At 34.7% G+C, this 27402-nt stretch overlaps 1 protein-coding gene across 1 annotated transcript; it reads left to right on the forward strand.

Annotated features, from left to right (window-relative positions):
- Positions 1 to 5475: 5475 nt before the first annotated feature.
- LOC105120817 (brefeldin A-inhibited guanine nucleotide-exchange protein 2-like) lies at positions 5476 to 15307 on the forward strand. The gene is given in 11 exon segments (XM_011019198.1): positions 5476 to 6920; positions 8551 to 8868; positions 8991 to 9336; positions 9404 to 9826; positions 9933 to 10225; positions 10585 to 10858; positions 11497 to 12002; positions 12123 to 12444; positions 12576 to 12957; positions 13108 to 13778; positions 14373 to 15307. Coding segments are annotated over 11 exon segments (5352 nt in total). The 5' UTR covers positions 5476 to 5715; the 3' UTR covers positions 14985 to 15307.
- The last annotated feature ends 12095 nt before the right edge of the window (positions 15308 to 27402 follow it).

Below are 27402 nucleotides of genomic sequence, written 5' to 3' on the forward strand. Positions count from 1 at the left end.
CTTGCAGTTGCTATCTTAGGTAGAGTTCCAAGCTATTTGAAAAATTAATACAAACAATTTAATGTCATTGATAGCTGAATTTCACTGCAAAACTATATGATACATACAGGGAATTCTTCTTCTTAATTAATAAAAATGAAAACAAATGCATGGGTCACAAAGGACGACAATATTATATATGTAGTGAACGAATTAAAGTAGTAAAGACAGAGAAATAAATCTAATTTAGGAGAACGCTTTTTTTAAGATGGTCTGTGTGTTTTTTTCTCGATCTTCTCTTACCAGATGTCGCGTTAGGGTACTTATACTTGGAGGAATTGCACTAGTTTGCATGGGAGCAGCGGCATAGATGACATTACACCATCCATCCTAGCATAGGAGTAATTGTGGGAATGTGATGATATTTATACCATCTGCGTGATCACCACTACCAAGCTTAACATGGTGAAGTGATGGCGCAGAGGCAAGCTGCATCCTTTGGAATCAGGCTAATTTCTACCATATAAAAATATTTTTTATATGGTCTCTTAAAATATTTTTTATATAAAAATTATTTTTATTTTAAAAAAAATATTTTTAATATCAACATATTAAAATAATTTAAAAATATTCAATATTAATTTTTTTTAAAAGTGAATTGTTATAATTGTTCCTGCTGAGAACTCCAAGAGATAGGCATGTTGAAAAAGTTAAAGAGATGGCATTTATCGAAGATAATGTATATCCTTTATCATGGCAGTGCCGTATGGACACTAAATTAAAAGTACTATCCTTTATATAAAGCTCGTGTCTTTCCCATTTCTATCCTTCTTAAAATAGTCTTCTTCATAGATTTAGCATTTTTCTATAAGAGATTTTTCTTGCTCTTTGTATCCTTGACTTATCTCTTTATACAGAAGGCACCATGAATTGTGATGGGTCATCCAGAAGACCAGTTGCCATGTCTTTTTTAAAAAAAAAAAAAAAAAGAGTAGAAGACCTGACGAGGACCTCACTTATTTCTCTGATGGTGAAGGTTCATCTTCTCATCCTATTACCATCCCTGACCACCGTTCAAACATGGAGGACCGCCGCTCTATAAAGGGTTTGTGCCTGGCCGTATTGCCCCTTTAAAGATTGAGTTGTTCAAGGCAGAGTTATAGGCTCAAGATGCTTTATTTAGAGACAACCATATACCTTTTTAGGAACCAGTACGATAGAGAGGGTGTAGGTTTTTTGCATGTCTGATACAAGTGCTTGTTACTATGAGAAGCAGTTCTGTCTCATTAATTACATTTTGATCAACCAGAGTATTTTATTAATGGTAAGAGGAGGATTTGATAGCTCTCTTTTCCTTTTGTTTTCCTACCCTCTCTCTCTCTCTCTCTCTCTCACTCTCTCAATTTCTTATTTTTAAGCCTTTCAATCATAAGCATTCATTGTCAATAGTTGAGAGGCTAATTAGCAAGAACACATAGCCTATGTTATGTCAAACGCCTAAGAGATGTCTCGTGTGATAGCCTCACTGGAGAAGCATTATGCAATTACAGAAGAAAGACGAAGAAATATTACATCAAATTATTTTATAAATTTTATTGGGTTTAATAATTTAATTTCATTTTAAATTATTGCTTAATTATATAATAAGGACCAATTAAATGACAAGACATCATAAAAAAAAAAGATAAGAAAAATTAAGATACAAAGGAAAGAAAAGGTATTGAAGCCTCATTACATTAAGGTCGGACAAAAAAAAATTGAAAATAAAAATTTATCTAGAAACTCTTAGCAATGTTATTAAAGTTGTTTAGTGAGTAAACTTTCAACTTTCCTGATCCAACTTTTTATTATGATCGAGTTTTAATAAAAAATATTTTGATGTAATTTAATTAATTTAATAAATCTAAAAATAATTTAAATAATTAATAAAAATATAATTTAACTTTAAAAAAATTAAGATAATATTTTTTTAATATTAAAATAATAATATATTAAATCGGTCTGGATTTTATGGATTAACCGGTCAAACACAATCCTATCATGAACTCCAATAATTTTAATGGCTTATAAAATTTACAATCAATCAAATTAATCTCTATACATTACGAAGAAAACAAGATAAAAAAATAAAACTAAAAAACAAAGAAAAAAGAAGATACGAATAAGTGCATTTTACCTCAGTTTTTTGAATTTTAATTTTAAATAAGACTTAACTTGTCAAATTTAGTGTTTGTTTACTATTGTATAGTAGTAGCAAATACTTTTCAAAGTTTTTTTCATATAAAAAAGTATTGAAATATTTTTTTTATTTTTGATATCAGCACATCAAACTATCTAAAAATAATTTAAAATAAAAAAATAAAAAAAAATTATTTTATTTTAAAAATATTTTTAAAAAGCAAACCTTGTTTTGATATGAAATTTCAAGCTAGCATATACCCTAACTAGGATATGATGGAAGGATAATTTGATTACCAATTATTTTTATTATTTTAAAAAAATCTTACAAGGACCTCAATCGATAAAGTTTAAGGTATTTTAGTAAAAATTTGTTTTTACTTGAAAATATTTAAAAAAATATCATAAAATTTTTAATAAACTCATTTCCAATCTCGCCATCCTCTAATCTTTCTAAAAAATAAAAATTAAACAAATTTCAAGGATCTTAAAATATTTTTCATGATATCAATATTGGAGATGAAATTCGCTTCCTTTAAGTTCCCTCTACCAATACAAATATACCAAAATAACTGTTGCTGGTGGTTTTCTTAGATTTTTTTACAACTCTCCCTCGAGACTAATTATGAAATAAAAAATTAAACCCAACGAACCAAATTATAGTTTTATGCCCCTTTTGTGGCCAATGGCTATGTTTCTTTTTTGATGTCAATTTGGTCCATCCATTTTCAATTGTTTTTTTTTAAGTTAAAACTTAATCTTGTAAAATTGTTCTTTAATTTGACGCTCGAATATTTTACAACATGAGATTCAGGCGAGATGAACACAAATTCAGAAAGAAAAAAAAAAGAGTATTGGAAGGATTGAGTTGAAATGAAAAGAAGTTTAATGGGCGAAGTGGACAGTAATAAAAATATAAAAGATCGAGAATGAAAAGAATTGAATATAAATAATGGAGTGAACATATAAACGTGAGAGGATGAACAAATGGATGTACAGTAAAACACCCATATATTTTAGTATATAGTTAATTAATAATAACAATTGTGTCATAACAAGCATCATGCGGTCGTGCCTCTACCATTTATGTATGTAGAACTTTATTTACTTGAAGAAAGAAATAAATATTAGATTGAGCTGTACGAGAGAGTACTGAGTTGGATTTACATAGTTTTGCAGGGATAATTGCACTATTAGCATAGAAACTTTATATATATATATATATATATATAGTCTTTTCAATTGACTAATTAAATTCTCAAAATGTTGGAAAACACTGTTTTTACTGCAAATTTGTGTTTACAAAATATTCGAGTATACAATAATAATTATTTTTCAAAATATTTTTTATTCAAAAAATATATTAAAATAATATACTTTTTATTTTTAAAAAATTATTTTTAACATCAATATATAAAAAATAAAATTTACCTCATTTTTATTTAAACTACAGTATTAAAGTTTTAGTGGCTATTTGGTATTGTAATTATGAATAAAATTCATTTATAATCATAAATATTGTTATTTAATTAAGAAGAAAATACAATTTTATTTTGAGAAGACCGCTATAAATTGGAGCTGTACCACAGGTTTAACAAAAGCACAATATATATGCTTTGCAAACAGCAGCTCCCGTGAACCGTGAAGAATAAAGGAAAACTACAGTAAACCAGAAAGGGGAGCAAGCTTTCGTTGAAAAAAAGAACAGCCCCAAGTTCATTGAATGCTGATCACTTGGTTGTGTTTCGCATTGGAAAGGAAAGGCGTTTTGTCTGGATCTTGATATATTCAAGTTTTCACATGTAATTTTTCTTGTTAAATTTTTCAAAAATATATATTTTAAATTAATTTTTTAAATATTTTTAATATATTAATATTAAAATAATTTTTTTAAACATATATTTTTAATTTATTTCAAACATATCACTGTGAATCTTCTCGGTATATTTTTAATCCTCTCACCAAAAAATTTGAAATTTAGATTCATAACATGATTTATTTTCTATTATTCACATGAATAGTGGATAGTGTATCTATTATTTATAGTCGGATCGAGTCAAATCAAAATTTAAATATTGGATGTCTGGATCTGTTCTAGCAAAATAAAAAATGAAACAATTTTTTAAATATTGTATTTTATTTAAAAAACTAGTGTTTAATATTATTTAATGACATTACATAATTATATTAGAAAGAGATCACATAATGAAGTAGCATTTGCAAAATTTAATTGTAATCCCAATTTTGTTCTTGATGATATTTTATTTGATATTGTTTCACGTTCGGGAAACCATGAAAACTGTAGTTCTTGCTGGATAGATTTCATACGTGATGAAATTATAAATAGTTTAATAAAATAATAAAAAACAATTTATATAAAGTATTATTTATTTAATGATATAATAACAGTAGTTAAATTTATAATATTTCAACTAAAAATTATCAATATTAATATATATCTTTTTTAGTTATTTTATAACCTTAATTTAAAAAATATTTTCAACCAAACACATTAAATTGCTTTTTGTTTAACTTTAATTTTAACTATAATTTTAACTAAATATATTTTTTTAAAATAAATCTTAACTAAAATTATACTTTTATAAATATTTTTTTAAATCATAACAATAATAACAACAACAACTATATATACTAACTAGTGTATAGCATTAGTGTATTATAGCTTATAGGCTTATAAAATCCTGTAAGATATTTGCTTAACCCTCAAACATTTGGCATTTCAATATCAAATTTTACAATATTTTATGAATTTGGTAAGAGAACGATTTGTAATTTTGTAAAATAATAGACCATCAATCAGTTATCTAACAACCACTCAAAAAATAAATAAATAAATCAAATTACCACACATTTCGGTAATAGAAAATCTAAATTTACCAACACAAAACTTAATATTCATGAAAGTCATAATTATATTAAGACAAAAAGATATAATTCAGATGGCCAAAAAAAAAAAATCATAATCGAAGCTCATAATTAATGACTCGGACCCTCTCTTAATTTTTGGCCTTTTAAGTATAATTTTAAATTTATATCAGACGTTGACTTAGACCGAAAGATATAAATCAAAATGTGAAAAAAAAATGGCCACTACCAACTCGGAAATAGCCTGGAAGTGAACGACAGTCCACTCCGATCATGATTTCAAAGGGATAACAAAAATCATTACAGGAAAGCATTCGAACTCCGTATCCCCAGATTACCCGCCCCTAAACCGCATTATTACCATCGGTCAGTCACCATATCACCCCGTTAAAGTTCCCTGATTCATTAGAAAATGCAGGGTAATACTGTCACACAAATCTTAAAACCTGACTTTTCAATGAGACCGAAAAACCCAAAACGCGATCTCAATCTCAAAGCCACTGAGCTCTCTCCCTCTCTGTCACTGTTCTCTTCATTTCGATTTCTCTATGGTGCGCTTCACTGTCTCCTCTCCAAGCCATGAAATCTAAAACAACAAAACAAGCCCTAACATTCCCTCTCCAGATCCGAGCTCACTGAGTCACGGGCCTCACTCACCTTCCTGACTCGGGAATGGCTTCCTCGGAAGCCGATTCCCGGTTAAGCCAAGTAGTATGCCCTGCTTTAGAAAAAATCGTCAAAAACGCATCGTGGCGTAAACACTCGAAATTAGCACACGAATGCAAATCCGTCCTCGAGATTCTCACTTCTCGTAAACCCCAACAACAACCTCCTCCGACTTCCCCGTCCGACGACTCCTCATCCGAATCCTCTCTCCTTGGCCCGCTCCACGACGGCGGGTCCATCGAGTACTCCCTCGCGGAATCTGAATCTATCCTCAGCCCTCTGATCAACGCGTGCAACACTCAATTCCTCAAGATCGTCGATCCAGCCGTTGATTGCATCCAGAAATTGATCGCGCATGGGTACCTACGTGGCGAGGCGGACTCCACCGGAGGTACTGAAGCGAAATTGCTAGCTAAGATGATTGAATCTGTGTGTAAATGTTATGATTTAGGGGATGATGGTGTTGAATTGCTGGTTTTGAAAACCCTATTGTCAGCCGTTACGTCGATTTCGTTGAGAATTCATGGAGATTGTTTGTTACAAATAGTGAGAACTTGTTATGACATTTATTTAGGGAGTAAAAATGTAATTAATCAAACGACGGCGAAAGCGTCTTTGATTCAAATGTTAGTTATTGTGTTTAGGAGAATGGAGGCTGATTCTTCGACGGTTCCGGTTCAGCCGATTGTTGTGGCTGAATTAATGGGACCAGTGGAGAAAACGGATGTGGATGGGTCAATGGCGGTGTTTGTTCAAGGTTTTATAACGAAAATTATGCAGGATATAGATGGGGTTTTTAATCCGGGGACACCCAGTAAGTCTTCGATGACAGTGGCACATGATGGGGCTTTCGAGACCACTTCTGGTACGGTGGAGAGTACAAATCCGGCAGATTTGCTTGATTCGACGGATAAGGATATGTTAGATGCCAAATATTGGGAAATTAGTATGTATAAGACGGCTTTGGAAGGCAGGAAAGGGGAGTTGGCTGATGGGGAAGGGGAGAGGGATGATGACTTGGAAGTGCAGATTGGGAATAAGTTGAGGAGAGATGCATTTTTGGTTTTTCGAGCACTTTGTAAGTTATCTATGAAAACTCCGCCCAAAGAAGCATTGGTGGATCCACAGTTGATGAGAGGGAAGATTGTTGCATTGGAGTTATTGAAGATTTTGTTGGAGAATGCTGGTGCTGTGTTTAGGACTAGTGACAGGTACGGCCTATATTACACCTTTATAGTGTATGTCTTCTTTCTGGATTTTGCATTTTTTTTTGCATTAATTTATTGTTTCACATTTGATTTGAAGTTAATTGTTATAGACATGCTAATAAATCTTATCACGGTGCTTTGTAAAATGATAGATGCATTTACATCATTTGTAAGGTCTTGAAGTATTTCTTCTGTGTAGCTATATACACCTATTACTGAATGGAAACCAGACTTGCTCTAGTGGATGTAGGCGCATTCTAGTGAATTTGGTTTATTTTGTTAACAACGAAGAGATGAAGCAACAATTGTTAGATAGTATATCCATGGTAAAGAGTCTTCAAGGTAGATCTCAACTTTTGTATCCAGAGTATATTTTCTATATAGCTAACATGACCACTGGCGGCTGGAAAACAGTTAGATTCTAGTGTGCAGATGACCTAGAATGAAGTTACAATGGTTAGTTAATATTTCCGTAAAAGAAGTGTCTTCTAGGTTTTAGATCTAAATGAATGCAGCATAAGCCTTCCTTATCCTGAAAGTTCGTTAAAATGCTGCCATTGTTACATCCAAGCTTCATAGAGAGTCCACAGGTAGAGCCATCGTTAGCTCGTGCAGAACAATCAGCTCTGTAGCTCATTCTGGATCTGAATTGTTTAAAACTCGATTATCAGAAAGATCTTAAAATAGAAAATTGAACCACTGGGAGAGATAGGGTGGAAAACTTGTGGAGGTCAATTGCTTGCAAATGGTATGGTACCAGTAATAGTAGCTGCTTATGCTACTTGGGAGAATCGGTATAACTTTGGCTGTAAATGGACTTCTCCTATTTCAAGGATTCATGTACTGTTTGTGCTGTTAAGATATGGGGTTAAGGATCTATTCGGTAAATTGCTTAATGGTCTTTTCATTTTCCATTGTAATAGGGTTTTGAATACATGGGTGAAAGCCTGTAGACAACTGTTGTGTGGCAATATCAGAACTGAGTATTGTTGTTACCTATTTCAGTAGTTAATTTTAACCAGTATTTATCCCTTTCATTTCAAAGGATTAAGGAGTGTTGTTTCAGGTGTCAGAGTCTTGCTTTAGCTTGGCACTTGGAATTTCTGATGGTAGGACAAATCCTTGAATGCCTTTTGGTTCGATGTAAGCCAGGAAAGCATAGCTACCAACTCTTTTGGGAGGCACACTGATCTCACATATTCTAGGTTAGTTGAATCTTAGTTTAGAAGGTGTGTCAACTAGTGCTATTTTCCCATCAATTGGCTTCATTTTCCTCTCTTGGCTTCAAAGCTACCATGGTATTAGAAAGGGTCAAGTTTCTGATATTTTTACATTTGAGCAATCTCATGTGGTTATCAGCACCTTAAAAATTGACTTTTGAAATGCTGGTTCTCTTGCCTATTATTTTTGCTCCGAAGTTGAATGGTTTTATTTTGGTTTCATCTCAGTCCTTTCTATATCCATAAGCGCCATTGTTATGATCTTAATGGTATTTGATGAAAAATTGAGATTTAGTTTTATCACTTCTACGCACATGCAATTATGTTGCTCATGGAATGCTGTTCACATAACAAAGCCTCTCAAAGTTAAATTTGTGATGCATTAAATTTCCTTGATTCTTGATCTGAAACAGGTTCTTAGGTGCCATCAAGCAATATCTATGTCTTTCACTGTTGAAGAACAGCTCGTCAAGTCTTATGATCATTTTCCAGCTTTCTTGCTCCATTTTCATTAGTTTGGTTTCAAGGTTCAGAGCTGGACTGAAAGCAGAAATTGGAGTATTTTTTCCTATGATTGTTCTCAGGATTCTTGAAAATGTTGTTCAACCTAATTTTCAGCAGAAGATTATAGTACTTCGGTTTCTAGATAAGCTCTGTGTTGATTCCCAGATCTTGGTAGATATTTTTATTAATTATGACTGTGATATCAACTCATCAAACATATTTGAGAGGTATGCTTGTTTTTCCTTTCTATAGATATCTGAGTTTGTAATACAAATGATCTATAGCATTGACAATAATATCACGCATTAAATTGGTTGATGAATTCTGATTTGTTATCTTGATCATTCAGAATGGTCAATGGACTTCTTAAAACTGCACAAGGTGCCCTGCCTGGTACTGCCACTACACTGTTGCCACCTCAGGAGGTGACCATGAAACTTGAAGCTATGAAGTCCTTAGTGGCTATTCTGAAATCAATGGGAGACTGGATGAATAAACAATTGTGCATTCCCGATCCTCATTCTGCCAAGAAACCTGATGCAGCCGAAAACAGTCCTGGGCCTGGAAGTCTTCCCATGACAAATGGTAATGGGGATGAGTCCGTTGAAGGATCAGATTCTCATTCCGAAACCTCAACTGAAGCATCGGATGTTTCAACTATTGAGCAACGACGGGCTTACAAGCTGGAATTTCAGGTAACTGATTTTATTTTATTTATATGCTGACAACTGCAAATGGAATCTAATTTAAAATTTGTGGCAGGAAGGTATATCTCTTTTCAATCGGAAGCCTAAGAAAGGAATTGAATTTCTAATCAATGCAAATAAAGTGGGGAATTCAGCAGAAGAGATAGCAGCCTTTCTTAAAAACACATCTGGCTTGAACAAGACACTGATTGGCGATTACCTTGGGGAAAGAGAAGATTTTTCACTGAAAGTAATGCATGCTTATGTAGATTCTTTTGACTTTCGCAGCCTGGAGTTCGATGAGGCTATCAGAGTCTTTCTACAGGGCTTTAGGTTACCAGGTGAGGCACAGAAGATTGATCGAATTATGGAGAAGTTTGCTGAACGTTACTGCAAATGTAATCCAAAGGTTTTTAGTAGTGCTGACACAGCCTATGTCCTTGCTTACTCCATGATACTGCTCAACACTGATGCTCATAATCCCATGGTGAAGAATAAGGTGTGTTCAAATTCTTTAGTTTTATTCTGTGGATATTTCAGGTTGCATGATGGATAAGTTTGTGCCCTCCTCCCTCACTTCTCTTGCAAAAAAAAAAAAAATGCAGATGTCAGCTGATGACTTTATAAGAAACAACCGTGGCATTGATGATGGGAAAGATCTACCTGAGGAGTACTTGAGATCTTTGTTTGAAAGAATATCAAAAAATGAGATCAAAATGAAAGAATATGATTTAGCTCTCCAACAAAAGCAGTCTTTGAATTCAAACAGAGTTTTAGGCTTGGATAGTATCCTGAACATTGTGATCCGCAAGCGGGGTGAAGAAAAGAATATGGAAACAAGTGATGATCTTATCAGGCACATGCAGGAACAATTTAAAGAAAAAGCTCGAAAATCTGAGTAAGAACCACTGCCTCTCCTGTTCTCCAAAATCCTTTTGCATCTCCATCCGAAACACTATGGTAACTGATCCCAACCTATCCAGTAATTTGGGTTCTGCACCCTATTGGGCTCTCCAATACGTGGACAGGGTGATAATCTTGTTGATCTTAATTCTATTGATAACTGCTGACTGTTTTTATCGTTAAGGTTTGATTAGTGCCTCCTGAAAAATAGAATTCCTTTTTGATATATTCTTTTTCCCAAGAGAAATGTAACCACGTTTATGTACTGTGATTATGCTCTTGGTGAAGTTGATATTTGTAGTTTGAAGGTTATATTTAATTCTCACAGATCAATTGTGGCCTGGCAATTTGCAGGTCAGTTTATTATGCTGCAACAGATGTGGTGATTCTTAGATTCATGGTTGAGGTATGCTGGGCTCCTATGCTGGCAGCCTTCAGTGTGCCTCTTGACCAAAGTGATGATGAAGTGGTGATAGCTTTGTGTCTTGATGGTATCCGCTATGCAATCCATGTTACTGCTGTGATGTCCATGAAGACTCATAGAGATGCTTTTGTGACTTCATTAGCAAAGTTTACATCGCTCCACTCCCCTGCTGATATCAAGCAGAAAAATATTGATGCTATTAAGGTTTGTGTTTGACATAATATCTCTTATAGATGCTCCTGCAGATTACTTTAAATAAAATTAGTATTGTTTTGTGATCCTACTTTCTTTAGGTTGTAATTTAAGAAATCCTGTTGAGATTATCATTGCCTTGTGCTAAATGGGAGTATACCTTTTATATTTTAATGGCTTTATGAGGCTCCCTTCAAATTTTAACATTGCAAATCTTTAGATGGGAAGTAATCGTAGGATGGTATTAGATGTTCCAGCCAAAGTTTTTTTTCTCCCTCAATGGATAAATTGATATCTTTTGGAGAGGGGAGTACAAAATTGGGATCTCTTTTTTGGAGGGAGATGTTTGGATAGAAATAGGTTTTCTGTGTTAATGTTTCATGAATAATCTTTTGGCAGAAAATTAAATGGTTAAAATGAATGAAAATGTAATATGAGAAGAGCCAATACAAGGTTCGATGGTAGCTTTATTGAACCTTCTGCTAGCAACAAATCTCTTGCAGAAAGTCTGCAAGTTGTCACAACATTTGTATGAGCCTATTATTTTGTGGAGCTTTAACTATCAATGATCCCAATATAATATTCTTTTCTTCATTCCATAGCAATATGCCCTTGGCTCTAATAGTGATTTCGGTTTGCATTATTTGCAGGCAATAGTTACAATTGCAGATGAAGATGGGAATTATTTGCAAGAAGCTTGGGAACATATTTTGACATGTGTCTCACGCTTTGAACATTTGCATCTCCTGGGAGAGGGTGCTCCTCCAGATGCCACCTTTTTTGCTTTTCCCCAAAATAACTCTAAAAAGTCAAAACAAAGCAAGTCAACCATCCTCCCTGTTCTGAAAAAGAAGGGACCTGGGAGGATGCAGCATGCCGCTGGTAGTGTGCTGAGAGGTTCATATGATAGTGCTGGTATTGGTGGAAATGGTGCTGGGGCTGTCACAAGTGAGCAGATGAACAATTTAGTTTCCAACTTAAACATGTTAGAGCAAGTTGGCAGTTCTGAGATGAACCGCATCTTCACACGGAGCCAAAAGTTAAACAGCGAGGCAATAATTGACTTTGTGAAGGCTCTTTGCAAGGTTTCTGTGGAGGAATTGAGATCAGCTTCTGATCCACGGGTCTTTAGCCTTACAAAGATTGTTGAGATTGCGTAAGAATCATTCAAATTTTGGTTCCTTTCTCAGGAATCTTGCCTTTTCTGATTCTTTGAAATTTATCTGCTGTTACTGGAAGGATTGCGTCGTAAATTTGATTTGATTTCTTACAACAGGCACTATAACATGACTCGCATCAGGCTTGCATGGTCAAGCATCTGGCATGTGCTTTCTGATTTCTTTGTAACCATCGGCTGTTCTGAAAACCTTTCAATTGCAATTTTTGCAATGGACTCTTTACGCCAATTATCAATGAAATTCTTAGACCGAGAAGAGTTGGCAAACTATAATTTTCAGAATGAGTTTATGAAGCCGTTTGTTATTGTTATGCGGAAGAGTAATGCTGTTGAAATCAGAGAATTGATTATCAGATGTGTCTCACAAATGGTCCTGTCTCGTGTCCATAATGTTAAATCTGGATGGAAGAGCATGTTCATGGTATTGAAATCTTCTGATTCTCAACCTTATTTATGGTGAATTTACTGTTAACCATTAAATTTTAGATTTGATTTTATGAGATATTCTACTAAGAATACTGTTTTTGACCTTTTGAAATCATATTGCTTTAGGTTTTCACAACAGCAGCTTATGATGACCACAAAAACATTGTACTCTTGGCCTTTGAAATAATTGAAAAGATTATTAGAGATTACTTCCCATACATTACGGAGACTGAAACAACCACCTTTACTGATTGTGTGAATTGCCTGATAGCATTCACCAATAGTAGATTCAACAAAGACATTAGCCTTAATGCAATTGCTTTTCTTCAATTCTGTGCCACGAAACTTGCTGAAGGAGATCTGGGATCTTCATCAAGGAACAAAGACAAGGAAACCTCTGTAAAGATTTCATCCCCTTCACCTCGGACCGGAAAAGATGGAAAACAAGAGAATGGAGATATCAAAGACAAGGAAGATCATCTTTATTTCTGGTTCCCTCTGTTGGCTGGTAAGGAAATTGGATAAGTTGGCACTTTGTCCCATTACAAACTATTTTCTTTTGCTCAAGTTGTAGAACCTCTTTTTAATTTCCTCTTCAAATTTCATCATTCTCAATCATTTTTTCACTATATTAATTATTCGTGGTTGGTTTGTGCAGGTTTATCAGAACTTAGCTTTGACCCAAGGCCTGAAATCAGGAAGAGTGCCTTGCAAGTACTGTTTGAAACTTTACGCAATCATGGTCATCTTTTTTCTCTGCCTTTATGGTAAAGAGTCTTTGAGTCGGTCTTATTTCCTATATTTGACTATGTGCGGCATGCTATTGATCCTCCTGGAGGCAACTCCCCTGAGCAGGGGATTGATGGTGATATGGGTGAACTTGATCAAGATGCGTGGCTCTATGGGACATGTACCTTGGCTCTCCAACTGGTTGTAGATCTTTTTGTGAAATTCTACAATACTGTCAATCCGCTTTTAAGAAAGGTGCTATCGCTTCTGGTTAGCTTCATTAGGCGTCCTCACCAAAGTCTTGCTGGTATTGGTATTGCGGCATTTGTGCGTTTGATGAGCAATGCTGGAGATATGTTTTCAGAGGAGAAGTGGCTGGAAGTGGTTTTGTCATTGAAAGAGGCTGCCAATGCAACACTACCTGATTTCTCTTACATTGTAAGTGGGGAATCATCGGTAATATCCTATGAACAAAATAATGTAGAGACTGCTGGATCTGACATGCCCGAAGATGAATCAGAGGGACTGGTGGCACACCGTCTTTATGCTTCTATATCTGATGCAAAGTGTCGAGCTGCTGTTCAACTTCTGTTGATTCAGGTACTCTTAACTATTTATTTTGATATCATGGAAATTTTACACAATTATATCTGTGTTTGTGGGTTTTGTGCTCTCCTTCCGCAGCTCTGCTTAGGTGTGAGTTTGATGGAGATATATGAAAGAAAGGAAAAATGTAACTGTTCCAAGGACATCGTGTTGAAATCTAGTATCTACAATTCTGCAAGAGGGTGACTGTTGCACAATATTGATACCAGGTTGTCTAATATGAAAAAAAATACACAGTTCTAAACATAAGCATTCGTGCTTCCTTCCTTTTTCTGAAAGTTCTGAATATTGGCATCTTTTTCTAGACAAATTGAGGTTAAAGTTGAAGAAAATGAGCTTGATTTTCAAATCTTGTCGAGGTTGCTCATAATTAAGAGACTCAGAAATTATTAAATTATAAACCAGAAGAAAGTTGAAGGGCCTCAGTTCCTTCCCCAATGCTGTTGTGTGGGTGCCTATGCGATTGCATGTGCCTCAACAACATGAATGTTTTATATGTTGGTTCGTAAATGCTTAATCAGAAATGGTAGTTTTCGGATTCAATCCACTGAACATGGAGTGTGACCCTTCCATTATTGTATTTGGCAGGCAGTGATGGAGATCTACAGCATGTACCGGTCTCATCTTTCAGCAAAGAGTGCCTTGGTGCTCTTTGATGCTTTGCATGAGGTGGCATCCCATGCTCACAGCATCAACACAAATACAACATTACGTTCAAAACTACAAGAGCTTGGCTCTATGACCCAAATGCAAGACCCTCCACTGTTACGCCTGGAGAATGAGTCCTATCAAATTTGCCTCACATTCTTACAAAATCTTATGCTGGACAGACCTCCAACCTTTGATGAAGCTGAAGTGGAATCCTGCCTTGTCAACCTCTGTGAAGAGGTTTTACAGTTTTACGTTGTAACTGCCTGTTCTGGACAGACACCAGAAACTTCTACCAGTGGACAATGCCTGTGGCTGATTCCTTTAGGTTCTGGAAAACGAAGGGAATTGGCTGCACGTGCACCTCTTATTGTTGCAACTCTCCAGGCCATCTGTAGTTTGGGAGACTCTTCATTTGAGAAGAATTTGCCTCATTTCTTCCCTCTTCTTTCGAGTTTGATAAGTTGTGAGCATGGGTCAAATGAGGTCCAGGTAGCTCTCAGTGACATGCTCAGTTCATCAGTGGGTCCTGTTTTGCTTCGGTCTTGTTGATCTGGGTGCATTTTGGGTTGTTCATATACGTTGTGTCCTTCTGAGTTGTCTTTTTCTTCATTTGCTTTATTATAATTTGTTACTGGAGATATAGATTCATAGAGTATGAAGAGGTAGATGATTCTGGATCAGCCAATACTTCTGAACGTTGCTGTAGTTAATTCAGGAGCTTGGCTCTTTGTTCAGAATTCATAGATGTCATCAGTTTTGGTGTTGTATGGTAGTCATATATTTATTTTCCAAGCTTCCTGTCAAGAAACTTTAAAACAATAATTTCCTGTAAAAATTTGCCTATTCAGAATGTGAGGTAGAAGTTGTTTTCATACTGGGTGACTGCAATGTTGGAATCTTGAGTTGTACTTGGATTTTAGACTGCTATTTTTTTCTTATGTACTTGAAGGAGTCAATAGTGCTATTAATCTGACTGGATTTCATATACTGCGTGGGATGGTTTTAGGGCAGGAACGCAAGTAGTGGTTATGAATTCTGATGCCTGGATCATTTCTGTCAAGAGAGTGTGATAGCGGGCTTGATGTTTCATCACCAATTATGTTGCTGAGATAAGCACATAGAACTATCTATGAAGGGCTTGCGTGCAGTTTTCACTCCTGTCATGTTATCATGTAGGTTATAATTTATACAAGGCAGTCCACAAGTTCCGACAATAAGAGCTTGCTTGAGCTCTCTACAGAGGAGGGCGAAAACCTTTCTTCAACAGCTGAGAACCATGGATAGAGTTAGTAATTACAGGGGGGCGAAAAACAAGAGATTATTGTCTTCTAGTTTTGATCTCCTAACTTCATCTTTTGTAGCCATGGAAATGGAAATGTCCAACTAGTTCTAACATGTTTTCAAGGTCATAGGCACAAACGGGGATGGCAAAATATCTTGCCATGAGCTCTGTAAAGTTCTTCTTGTGTCTTGGCTATGAAAATTGAAAGGCTACTTGGGAAGCTGAAAGAATGGTGAGAGATGGATTCATTGTGTTAGATAAATTTGTCGATGCTGTGAATGATGATTGAAACTTTAGTAGCGGTAACAAGTAGGATCATCTCATGGACGCTTTTCTAATATTTGATACTGATAGGAATGGCCGAATCTCGGCGGGGGAGCTGGACTGTTCTTATTATCCCCGGATGCAAAAACCTGCAGCCTTAAAGATTGCAGGCGTGTGATAAAAGATAGTGATGGCTTCGTGGGTTTTCATGAATTTCGATCGGTGATGACAGCAAGTGCAAGCTAGCTACAAGATTAGCAAATAAGCCATGCACGTTGTTCGTGGACTTTTACGATGTTTCTGCAATCTTCAAGCACAGGTGTTAGCGAGTTGAAGCCAAGTGCGGATATCAATTATTGAATGGAAGAAGCGACTTTACAAAAAGTAGGGAAAATTATCAAATAATTGAAGTGGGGTATTTTGTCATTCTTTGCATAAAAAAGGGCCTTTTAAAAGAGAAGAAAGCTCTTTTCTGATGAGGTACATCTGCATGGCAAAGACTAGCTAATTTTATCATCATGATTTGAACATGGTCAAGTACAGCTGTTTATGCAAAAATAGTTATAGTGTATAGATAGAGTTCGTCCATTAATAATATCAGATGGGAGGAGGCCCCTTCTCGCAAGCTTTCAGATGTGCCAAGGAGCACACCAAGCCTTGAGAAAGCTCATAGACGACAACTTAGAACAGGATATTATTCTTCATACAGACAAACATGTGCTCATCATGTTTCTTATTTGTCGATTTCCATAGCGGGAATCTCTGTTCCAGAGCTCCTTGTCTTGTCCTACTCTTCCCCCGGAGATCCTTGTCCCTCTCGTGGCATCCTCCTCGCCCGCAAGCCGCAAAGAAAGCAGCATGATTATTTGATGTGGATTGAGTAACTGGGCTTTGAAAATGAGCCTGGATCAATTGCTATGAATCCTTGTACCAGTAGCTTATTACTAAAACAATTATTAAAATTAAAAAGCGTGGGATCGGTTTATAAATCAAGTTAATGTATTAGTTTACGCATTTTATCACAAAATTCTATGAATTCTTGTAACAGTAGCTTACACACACACCATACATACATATATAATCGCAGTGTGTTAAAAACAATTGCTTTTCGAGAATCATTCAGCGTCTAAGTGGTCGGTTTTATAATCGAGAAACTTATTTCATTAAAGAATTTCTAAAATAATTAATCATTAAACTAAGTCTGTGCGGCCTGATCAGACTAGTCGTAACCAATTTGAGGAGTTAGTGTAGGAAATTTATCTACCGGATTTAATTTGTATTTGAATCATTGTAAGCATATGGATCGTGGAGCATGCTTTTCCCAAGAGTTAGTGCCCGTCCCATGATGATTCATGTTTGGCACAACATTAAGAGCAAATAATCTTGATAAAAAGCTATTTGGGTTTTGTAGCTTCTCATCGTGTCATTGTGTATTGCATTGACCCTGTATAATGAAAATCTTATTCTTCCCTAGACATGGAAAAGTACAATTTGGTCCTGTAATTTTTAGTGTTGACATTTCCTTTCTAAAACCTTATTTCTCTATATTTCAGTTCTTGTAGGTGATTTAAGAGAGATAAAGTTGTCTAGAAAGAAAAAAAATAAATTTTAACTGACCACGCTCTAAACATGAAAAATAATAAATTTTATGTGAATAAATTTATTTTAAAAAGAATAATTTAATGGTGGTTGTTTAAACCTTCAATCATAATATAAAAAATATATTGAAATTTTCTTAGTTTGTTGTTTTAAATCGACTTAGTTTTTTTTTTATGAGACTAATTATGAAGTGTTTTGAGACTGAGAAATAAAATTATTAAGATTCCTATGATTTTTATAGGGTATTTTTTTTTAAAAAAAAAAATCTTCTGTTTTTAGAGACCAAATTACTTAAACTTTGATTTTTCACCATTAGAAATAGTTGGAATATGTTAGAATAGATAATACATTGTCTGATATACCATCAATCCTTTCACTAAAAAAAACTTTAAGGCACGAAGACTTCTTGTCCATTCAAGTTTATTCTTTCAAAAATATATGCATCTAGGCTTTTTTTTAATAGGTTGGATGCGCATGAGCTAGTCCTTTAAGTCAAGGAATTCCATTTTAAAAAAATAAAAATTATAGCCAATTTTTTATATTTTCTAATAATATTGACAAAATGATATTTTAAAAAAATTGGTTATGCCATAATTTTTAAATAAGATTATACCTTTTAATGGTAATATTAATAATTACTTTGTAAATAATTATATAAGAACTTAACAAGTAGAATTGTTTTTTTAAGAAATTAGTAGAATTGTTTTTTTAAGAAATTAATTGCTCATGAATATTTAACGAGAATAAAGTATCTATTTTGTTAATTTTGTTGTGGATTTTTTTATAATTCTTATCGAGTGAATTAATTTTTTATATAATCAAGTAAAAATTCATGTTTTCATCAAAATAAAAAAGAAACATCAAATACATTTTTTATGTTTAACTTCAATCATTGGAATTTATATGAATATTTATTTTAATTCTCTTAAAATTTTATTCAAAGATTATATTATTAATAGATAAAAAAAATTGGAAGCATAAAAAAGAAACACATGAATAAGAAAGAGAAACTTTGATTAAAAAAATACGTTTTCTTAAGAATTTAAACTATTGAGTTTATTTAAATATTTATTTTAACTTCCTATGTTTTTTTTTTTTTCAAGAAAGGGCTCCGCAATGCTACATCTTGTAAGCAAAGTGCTTGTCCTCAACATTTGAAATTAGCTAATATAGAAGAATGTAGAAAAACTAGTTAAATTTTAAGTTATTTAAAGATCACAAGTTCAAGTTTTACACAAACTTCAAGATTATTAAAAATTTATATAATTATTAATTTTAAAGCTTATGATATTAACAAAATACATGCAAGGTATCCTGGACAATTATATTAATTAAAAAAAAACAAATGAAATTAGCCTAAAAATGTATAATGGGCTTGCAGGTTAATGGACTGACACTTTCATTAGAGGAGTTTCATCCTAGTAATTTTCTTACGGAGGGCCCTAAACCTTTTTCTAATTGATTGATAAAGGTGTAAAGGATTAATTATTTACCTTCATTTGTCAAATTAAGCACTCAGAATTTAAATTATGGTCTTAGAAACAAAGAGAAATTATGAAATTTTTATAATACGGAAAAGAAAATGATCAATCAATCGTTAACCACAACTAACATCAAAGCAGAGTAATATTTGATCGAAGCTTGATTAGCAAATGACATTTTGCTTGTTATTTTAGCTATCTCGAGAGATGTCCTATCGATATGTCCTTACGATTCCAACACAAGATTATTTATATATGGAAGTCCTTAAAACATAGAACCATGGCGTCGAGATTGTTGTGATGATTAACGTCTTGGAAAAGGTTAAACGACTGTCTAGGTGCTTTAAAACCCTACCTTATGTTTAATTATTAATTCACAATCCATTGCTGTTCATACAAAATGATTATCTTAATAACTCTCAATTAATTTAGTTTAAAGATCGTATGAACTAATTAAATTGACACGCATTTCCCAGACATGTCAAGCACAATCATTTTGTTTTCTATGCATCTATTAGGATATTGAGTTGTCTTTTAGCTTTCATCATCATGATCATGTCTTTCAATAGCAGTTCTTACAAAGCCGATGAAGTAGTAAAAAGAAACTAGCTGGTTCTTCTCGTTGTTAAACTTTTAGAAATGCGAGAGGAACCCAGCTAATGATTCGAAGCCATCATTAGATTAGCGCATTCACATTGACTTCTAAAACAAAATTTCACATAGTGTATGCATAATATAAATATCATTAGTGAAGTACCAATCATTTCTTAAAAAATTATCAAAACTGTCAGAATTACTTCATCCGACTTTGATATGTGAGAGGGATAATCATCAAATCAATTTGTACTTTGTCATCTGCACTCCCAAATATGCAGGAACCAAATTTTATAAAGCCTTGTAGCTAATATTATGACATATTATAGCCAATCAGTAGTCGTTTGCTTAAAATATTAGGTTCATTGAAATTGATAATGGTTAAACCGGGATCCATCTATAGATTTTAATGGGAGAAAATTACCTTTCTGTGACAATCACCGAGTTTTGTAACACTTACTAAAGAAAATACAAGTGATATGACAAATGATTATGGGTTGGTTCAGGCATGCCAAGAATTGTTTTAGTAAACAATCTCAAGGGTTATTATCGTGGATTATCATGTTAGCAGTTGGAGCACAATAGTACCTCAATTATTATCGTGGCAACAGTTGACCACACTCTTATGTGTGTGTGACATGATAATCAACGTCTTCAGGGTACTTACCAATGTCAAAGAAGTTTGAAACTTCGTGATAAACCCTAAAAGAGAAAGGAAAGACTTGAGACTTATCGTTCCTAGTTGATATTGAAGCGATTGGAAAGGCCGACACCAGTTGCCCCAACAAAACTGCAACTAACAATGAATTAAGGAGCAAAAGTAGGGTTTAGTAAAACAAACTTGCCTGCTTTAAATCAACAACAAATGTGAAAAAAAAAAAATCAAATGGTTGACTATACGGTACTAATTGCACTAATGTTTAACTTTTGAAGAGGTCATATAAACAGTTGAAGGGATCAGAAGACAAAAATGATTCCAAAAGGAATCACTATCAATCACATGGGAACCTAAGTTTGGTCGGCTGTTTAGTGTCTAAAATATTCGTGGTGCTCTAGGTGATTACGACTAATTATATAATTAAAGCATGAAGGCCTTCAAGTGGCCTTCCATGGAGGACAGGAAATGGTTGCAACAATCTCAATCCACTTTGAGTAAAAAGTGGCTTCTCAAAGAGGGAGAGAACATGCAACATCATGCTAGATTCGAAGAGATCATCAACCATCGGTGCCCTTCACATGGAAGTAATGCTGTGTTTTTCTTTGATGTGGTCCATAGCTTTACTCAGATAATTATTTATTGATTTGTTTAATAAAGGAGACTAGAGCTAGTTGATTAAGATAAGCATGTTAACTCTATGTTATCGTTGTATTTGTATTAGCACGAAATGCGCATCAGTTTTCTCCGCTTTGATTCGTCCATATTTTGTTTTTATTTGTTAAGGGAAGACCAAGTCTTCTTGAAGACTTAAAAAACTTGTTATGTTCACAATAGGACTCAACAGCAATCAACATTTTGGTTACTTTCGGAGGTTAGTTTTGTTTCAATGGCGTCCCCGTGAATTCAACGCCATATGCAGACACATAAACTTCTCAATAAGTTGGACTGGAATCTCGACCGTCAGTTTCACCATCAACTATGTAATCGCTCAAATTATTTTTAGTTTTTGTGGAGGGAGATGATATTCCGAAAAATCTAATGCCGTGGAATTCAATATGTAAATCGCAAAAAAAAAAGAAAAAAAAAAGAACAAAGCATAGGTCAAATGCAGATGAACTGAACATATTTTGCCTCGAAATTCAATAGAATGAATTCTGCCACTAGCTAAAATGCATAGCGTATCACTGCCATGGAACTTGTGGATGGTAAGTGATGATGTCATTAAAAACGTCAGACATGAACTGAACTTTCTAGCCAGTCTGAACTTTCTAGCTAGGCTCTCATCTGAGTCGTTACTGCAAAAACAAGTTTTTTGTGAAAATAATAAACATTTTGATATTTAAGTTAGTAAATATATATAAAAAAGTAGCTTCATTGTTTATATAAATAATAAAATTTCATAACAAACCACATGTTTATTCTATTTGTTCATTAACATTAACTCTATGTGTTGTATTGATTTTTTCTTCTTCTTATTTGATAATGGAGTTACGGTGATTACCAAGTTTTTTTTTTAATGATGGGACTTGAAGCATTGTCCAAAAAAAATCAACTTAACAAATCACCAAACATTTCCAATAATTTTATTCTATTTGTTCATTAACATTAACAAAACACTAAAATATACTGTTGAATTGATGCAATCAATGTTGTGACGTGCACGACGTTGAATGATGAATCTACATATCTCATGAGAAATGATAAAAAAAAAAAATTTAATTATAAAATTATAATTATGAAGGTTCAGGAATCATCAATTAGTGTTATAATTACTACTTAAAAAAACTAATTGAGTAAGTCCAGGTAAAGGACTAGATGTGTAATAAAAAAATACATTGTTTCTAGTGCACATTATCTAAAATATGTTATATTGTTATTTGTTTGTTATTCTAAGTTGTATTTTTATCTATGGATTTTAAATGTACAAGATAAATCTCTATTTGTGAAAAATACTCTATCTTATTATTAAGATAGGTTAAATCCTAATTATTATACAACCCATATTTTGGCGGTACATGTGCTCCTTTTTATCAGTCCCACAGTTTCGGTGAAGACCTACCTCCTCCTTTTGTAGCACCTCTATTCTAGATTAATTGTATTTAAAATTATATATGTTTAAATTTGTTATAAATATTTTATTGTTATATTAATTAAATTTATTTTAATTATTTTTACTTCTATTTAATATGTATTTTTCAAAAAACATACATTTTAAATTATTATCTAAGAGGCTATTTTGTTGGTATATTCTAAAAAATTGAAAAACTATTATTACAAATATCATTGTCATTGTTTAATCACCAATGAAATTACTAAGAATCTATTTGTCGATTATATTTTATATTCACTGAGAAGAATACCAACGGACCAAAAAAAAATCACCGATAAAATTATATATGTTTTTTTCTAGTAATATGTTACATTCACTTATAAAAATATCAACAAAATGAATTATATAATTTTTTTTGATGTATTTTTTATATTGGTAAATCCATTAATAAAATTATTACCATTGGACCCACCAATAAACTACAAGTCATTAACAATAGTTTTTTCAGTGAAATATTTATATACTCGGTAAAACTCACGCTGATGGGATAAAAATATAAATACTGACAGAATCGGTAAATCTAAAACATTTTACAGGTAATGACTGTTGACTAAATAAGAAAACTGGTTTGTATTGTATTCTGTCCATAAAACATATTCAAATTCGATACTTAGCTTCTTTTGTTTGCTAGCTTCATTTGATAAAAAAAAAAAAAAATGGTTTGGTGAATAATGAATATGATTTTTAATAATTAAGGTCATTTTCATTGTTGGCTTGTGGTTTGGTGTACGAGAGGCATGGCTTGTTAGTTTATAAATCATCTGATGAAGGGTTGGAGAAAGTTGTGTTAAGTGACGAGACTGTGACCCGGTTGTCTCGGCGAGAGGATCCCTCTCTGATCTCTCTCTTGGATTCTCCTTCATCCCATCAATACCAAACTCGTTTTCTAGTGTTTTTAATTACATCTCTTACACTAAATGAAAGAAAACACGATCGATCATCAAACAGTTTAATCAAGTCATCAATTCTGCAATCTTCGCATCTTTCATCATTGTATGATTACTCAACCGATTAATTCTTTTGTGATAATTTGCATTACTTTGCTCCTAATAATATTTAAGAGAAACCATTAAAAATTTCTTAGGATGCTCAGTTTACAGAATATCCACATTCCGCCTTTAAGGTTGGCGCTTCATTTAGAAAAGATAAAAGGACGATCATGCTGAAAAGGAGAAAGGTTGCTCTACAAATATATATATGCAAAGGCTATGGGAAGGGTGGCCTTCGTTTTAGTTTTGTCTAAACACGATAGAGACATTTATTGACAAGTCGTGAAAGGCAAATGGCAGAATAGGAAATGGGATTGAATTGAATGTAGTGTCAATCCGACATAGCGCATCAAACGGGGCTCATGGGATTCAGGGCGTGAAGGTGAGTGATTGTTATCATTTTGATTGTGATGGCAGCCAGTACAGAAACTGGACTGTAATCTATATATTATTTCTACAGAAGTGGAGACAGCTCGTAGTTCTCTTCAATTTACTGCTCTCGATAGTTTAAACAGCAAGCGGTAGCTTCCTCTCTTCCATTCGTGATCCATCAATTTCTCACTAATGATTCAAAAATATCTCAACCAGTCTCCCTTGATAGGGTGTGCATTTCATGCCGTTCGTGCATGCTATATAGACTCTATATAGTACTGTTCTTGTCGTTGTTAGTAGCCTAGCTGCCTTTTCTCTGTCTCAGCTCACACATCGCCAGTCAGATTATTTTTTTGTCAGCGCCCCCCACGCTCTTTTCTCTCTCACACTCATGCCCACACGCCCTGGTTTGTGATTCAACAACATTCGGCACCATTGACGATGCAGTCAAAACATACTTGTCTGTCCTCGGCAAACTTCTGCTTCCCACTCATGCCTCTATTTAATTGAAACCTACTAGCTGGTGCCTATGATCTGTAGCATCATACATATGCCATTGCGCCTTGTGTACCCGAATTTTTTTTTAGCACTCAAAGAAGACGGTTTTCAAAAGAAAACCGTTGCTTTCAGGTTAATTACTTTAATCAATAGATGTCTTTAACATATATAATATAAAACTTCTTAAAATTTCACTTAATAGATTTTGATATTTAAATCGTGTTTTTATATACTATTATAATCTTGTCAATTATAAGATGAAATTCTATCATCTCCTTCAATTAATTAGCAGTAATATACGAAAATACTATGCTTCAGAACCTCAACAATTTTTTTTATAACCTAAATTAAGACATTAGCAAGGAGATCGAGAAAAACAAAGCATGTATCAATAAACTAAGTGGTTGTTGATAGATCCGCGAATTAGTTGTTTGGACCATATAACAACTCCTAAATTATAAGTTATGATTTAAACCCATTTTGTTGTGAGCTGTTTAAACCATCAAATTAAAAACCATACATTAGAGGTCATATAAAAAAATTCAACCGTTAGTCTTTTTGAGACATGTTGATCAATTTGTTGGGTGTGGACACAACATGGTTGGTGGCAGCCATGTTAGACATGGCTAAAGTCAATGGTGGTTGCATGGTGGGTGCCTAACCAAAGAAATTGTTGCCCACCATTGTTGACTAAAGAAGAAACTTGTCTCCCACATCAGCTATAAATAGAGAGTGCCATTGATAGCTGATTAGCACCACGAGATAGAGAGAAACACAGAGAGAGAGCTAAGGGTGAGAGTTGAGTTGAGTTGAGAAGTTTTCTCCTCCTCCTTGTTTTGTTGTTTGTATTGCTTTTGAGCTTGATTAATACAAACCAGTAGCTCCGTGGAGTAGGCAAGTTGCCGAACCACGTAAATTCGTGTGTGTTTGAATGTTTGGATCTCCTAACAACTGGTATCAGAGCTTGTTCTTGAAAGTTCTTGAAAAAGAGGGTGTTTGATCCAAACTCAAAAAATCAAAATTCTCAAAACGTGTTTTTGAATATACCACCGTGAATAGGACGACGAGAGGAATCCACTGGTGAAAACCCGGAGAAAATCCGACGTCCTGCATGCCCGCACGCTCCTGCACGCGCCACCACCAGTACTGTCCACGCGCACAGACGCGCCGTACGCGCGTCACGCGTCTTCCTCGCCAATTCCTGCAAATCGACACTGCCACGTCAGCAGCCACGTCATCCGTCCAGCACAGTCAGCAGCCGCGCGCCCCTGCCACGTCAGTCGTCTGACCGGCCAAGCAGCCACGTCATCCCCGCCACGTCATCACCACGTCAGCACTGCCACGTCAGAAGAAAATCTCCGCGGATCTGCCACGTCAGATTAGTGGGCCCCACATTGCCTACGTTTCTGACACGTCAGCTTGCCATGTCAGCATAACTGGGTTTTGATCCGGTGTGCCGCAGAGACTATTCCTCCTGCCACGTGGCTTCATCTGCAGCGTCCAGTTATCTCAAGTTTTGATTGTTTAAATCGGAGCCATCCGAAGTCCGATTTGGGTGATCTCAGTGTCGTTTCCAGCATTTTTGGCCATTCCAGACACATATGTAAGGTCAGATTTTTGAGATTCAAATTCGAGAAAGAGTAAAAATGGCTGATGAAATAAAGGCTGCAGGAATTGAAAAATTTGATGGAACTGATTTTGGATATTGGAAAATGCAAATTGAAGATTATCTGTTGGGGAGCAAGCCAGAAAACATGTCAGAAGAAGATTGGCAAATACTTGATAGACAAGTCTTGGGCATTATCCGGCTATCATTGTCAAGAAGAGTTGCTCATAATGTTACAAAAGAGAAATCCACAGCAAGATTGATGGAAGCCTTGTCTGGGATGTATGAGAAGCCATCAGCAAATAACAAAGTGCACTTGATGAAGAAGTTGTTCAACCTGAAGATGACAGAAAGCACCTCTGTTACACAGCATCTAAATAATTTCAACACCATCACAAATCAATTGTCATCCGTTGAAATTGAGTTTGATGATGAGATCCGAGCACTTATTTTGCTAGCTTCACTTCCAAGCAGTTGGGAAGGTATAAGAACAGCCGTAAGCAACTCAGCTGGAAAATCCAAATTAAAGTATGATGATATCCGAGACCTGATTTTAGCTGAAGAAGTACGAAGAAAAGACTCGGGTGAAAGCTCAAGTTCAAGTTCAGCTTTCAACATCAACACTCGAGGAAGGAGACAAGATAGAGGCTTATCCAGAGGCAGATCAAAATCCAGGTACAGAAGCAAAAGCAAGTTTGGACCCAGGAAGCAGGTTGAATGTTGGAATTGTGGCAAACCTGGCCATTTTATGAGGAGTTGCACAAAACCAAAGAAACCTGAAGCTGATTCTGTAAATGCCACTACAAACGAGGTACAAGATGCTTTGATCCTTGCTGTACATAGTCCTATTGATGATTGGGTTCTTGATTCTGGAGCTTCATTTCACTGTACTCCACACCATGAAATGATGCAAAATTGCACTGCTGGAAATTATGGGGTAGTCTATCTGGCCGATGGACAACCATTGGAGATTGTGGGTATAGGAGATGTGCAAATCAAGACAGTGAATGGATCTACATGGAACTTGCAAAATGTAAGGCATGTTCCTGAACTAAAGAAGAAGTTGATCTCGGTCGGACAACTTGATGATAGTGGCCATTCAATCCTTTTCTCTGGAGGAATGTGGAAGGTATCAAAGGGAGCAATGGTTTTGGCTCGTGGAAAGAAAACCGGCACCCTGTATATGACCACAAGATCAGCAGATATAATTGCCTCTACTGAAGCAGAAAATCAGGCACAGCTATGGCATTGCAGACTCGGCCATATGAGTCAAAAGGGGATGAAGATACTTCAGTCAAAGGGAAAGCTGCCAGAATTAAAAAATGTTGATCTAGACATTTGTGAAAGCTGTGTTCTCGGAAAACAGAAGAAGCTCAGTTTCTTAAAGGTTGGCAGGACCTTAAGACCAAGAAAACTAGAACTGGTGCACACAGATTTATGGGGACCAGCTCCAGTAGCATCTCTTGGCGGTTCTCGGTACTATGTCACTTTTATTGATGACTTTAGCAGAAAGG

Source organism: Populus euphratica, unplaced genomic scaffold (assembly GCF_000495115.2).
Source record: "Populus euphratica unplaced genomic scaffold, PopEup_1.0 scaffold6.1, whole genome shotgun sequence".
Taxonomy (NCBI): domain Eukaryota; kingdom Viridiplantae; phylum Streptophyta; class Magnoliopsida; order Malpighiales; family Salicaceae; genus Populus; species Populus euphratica.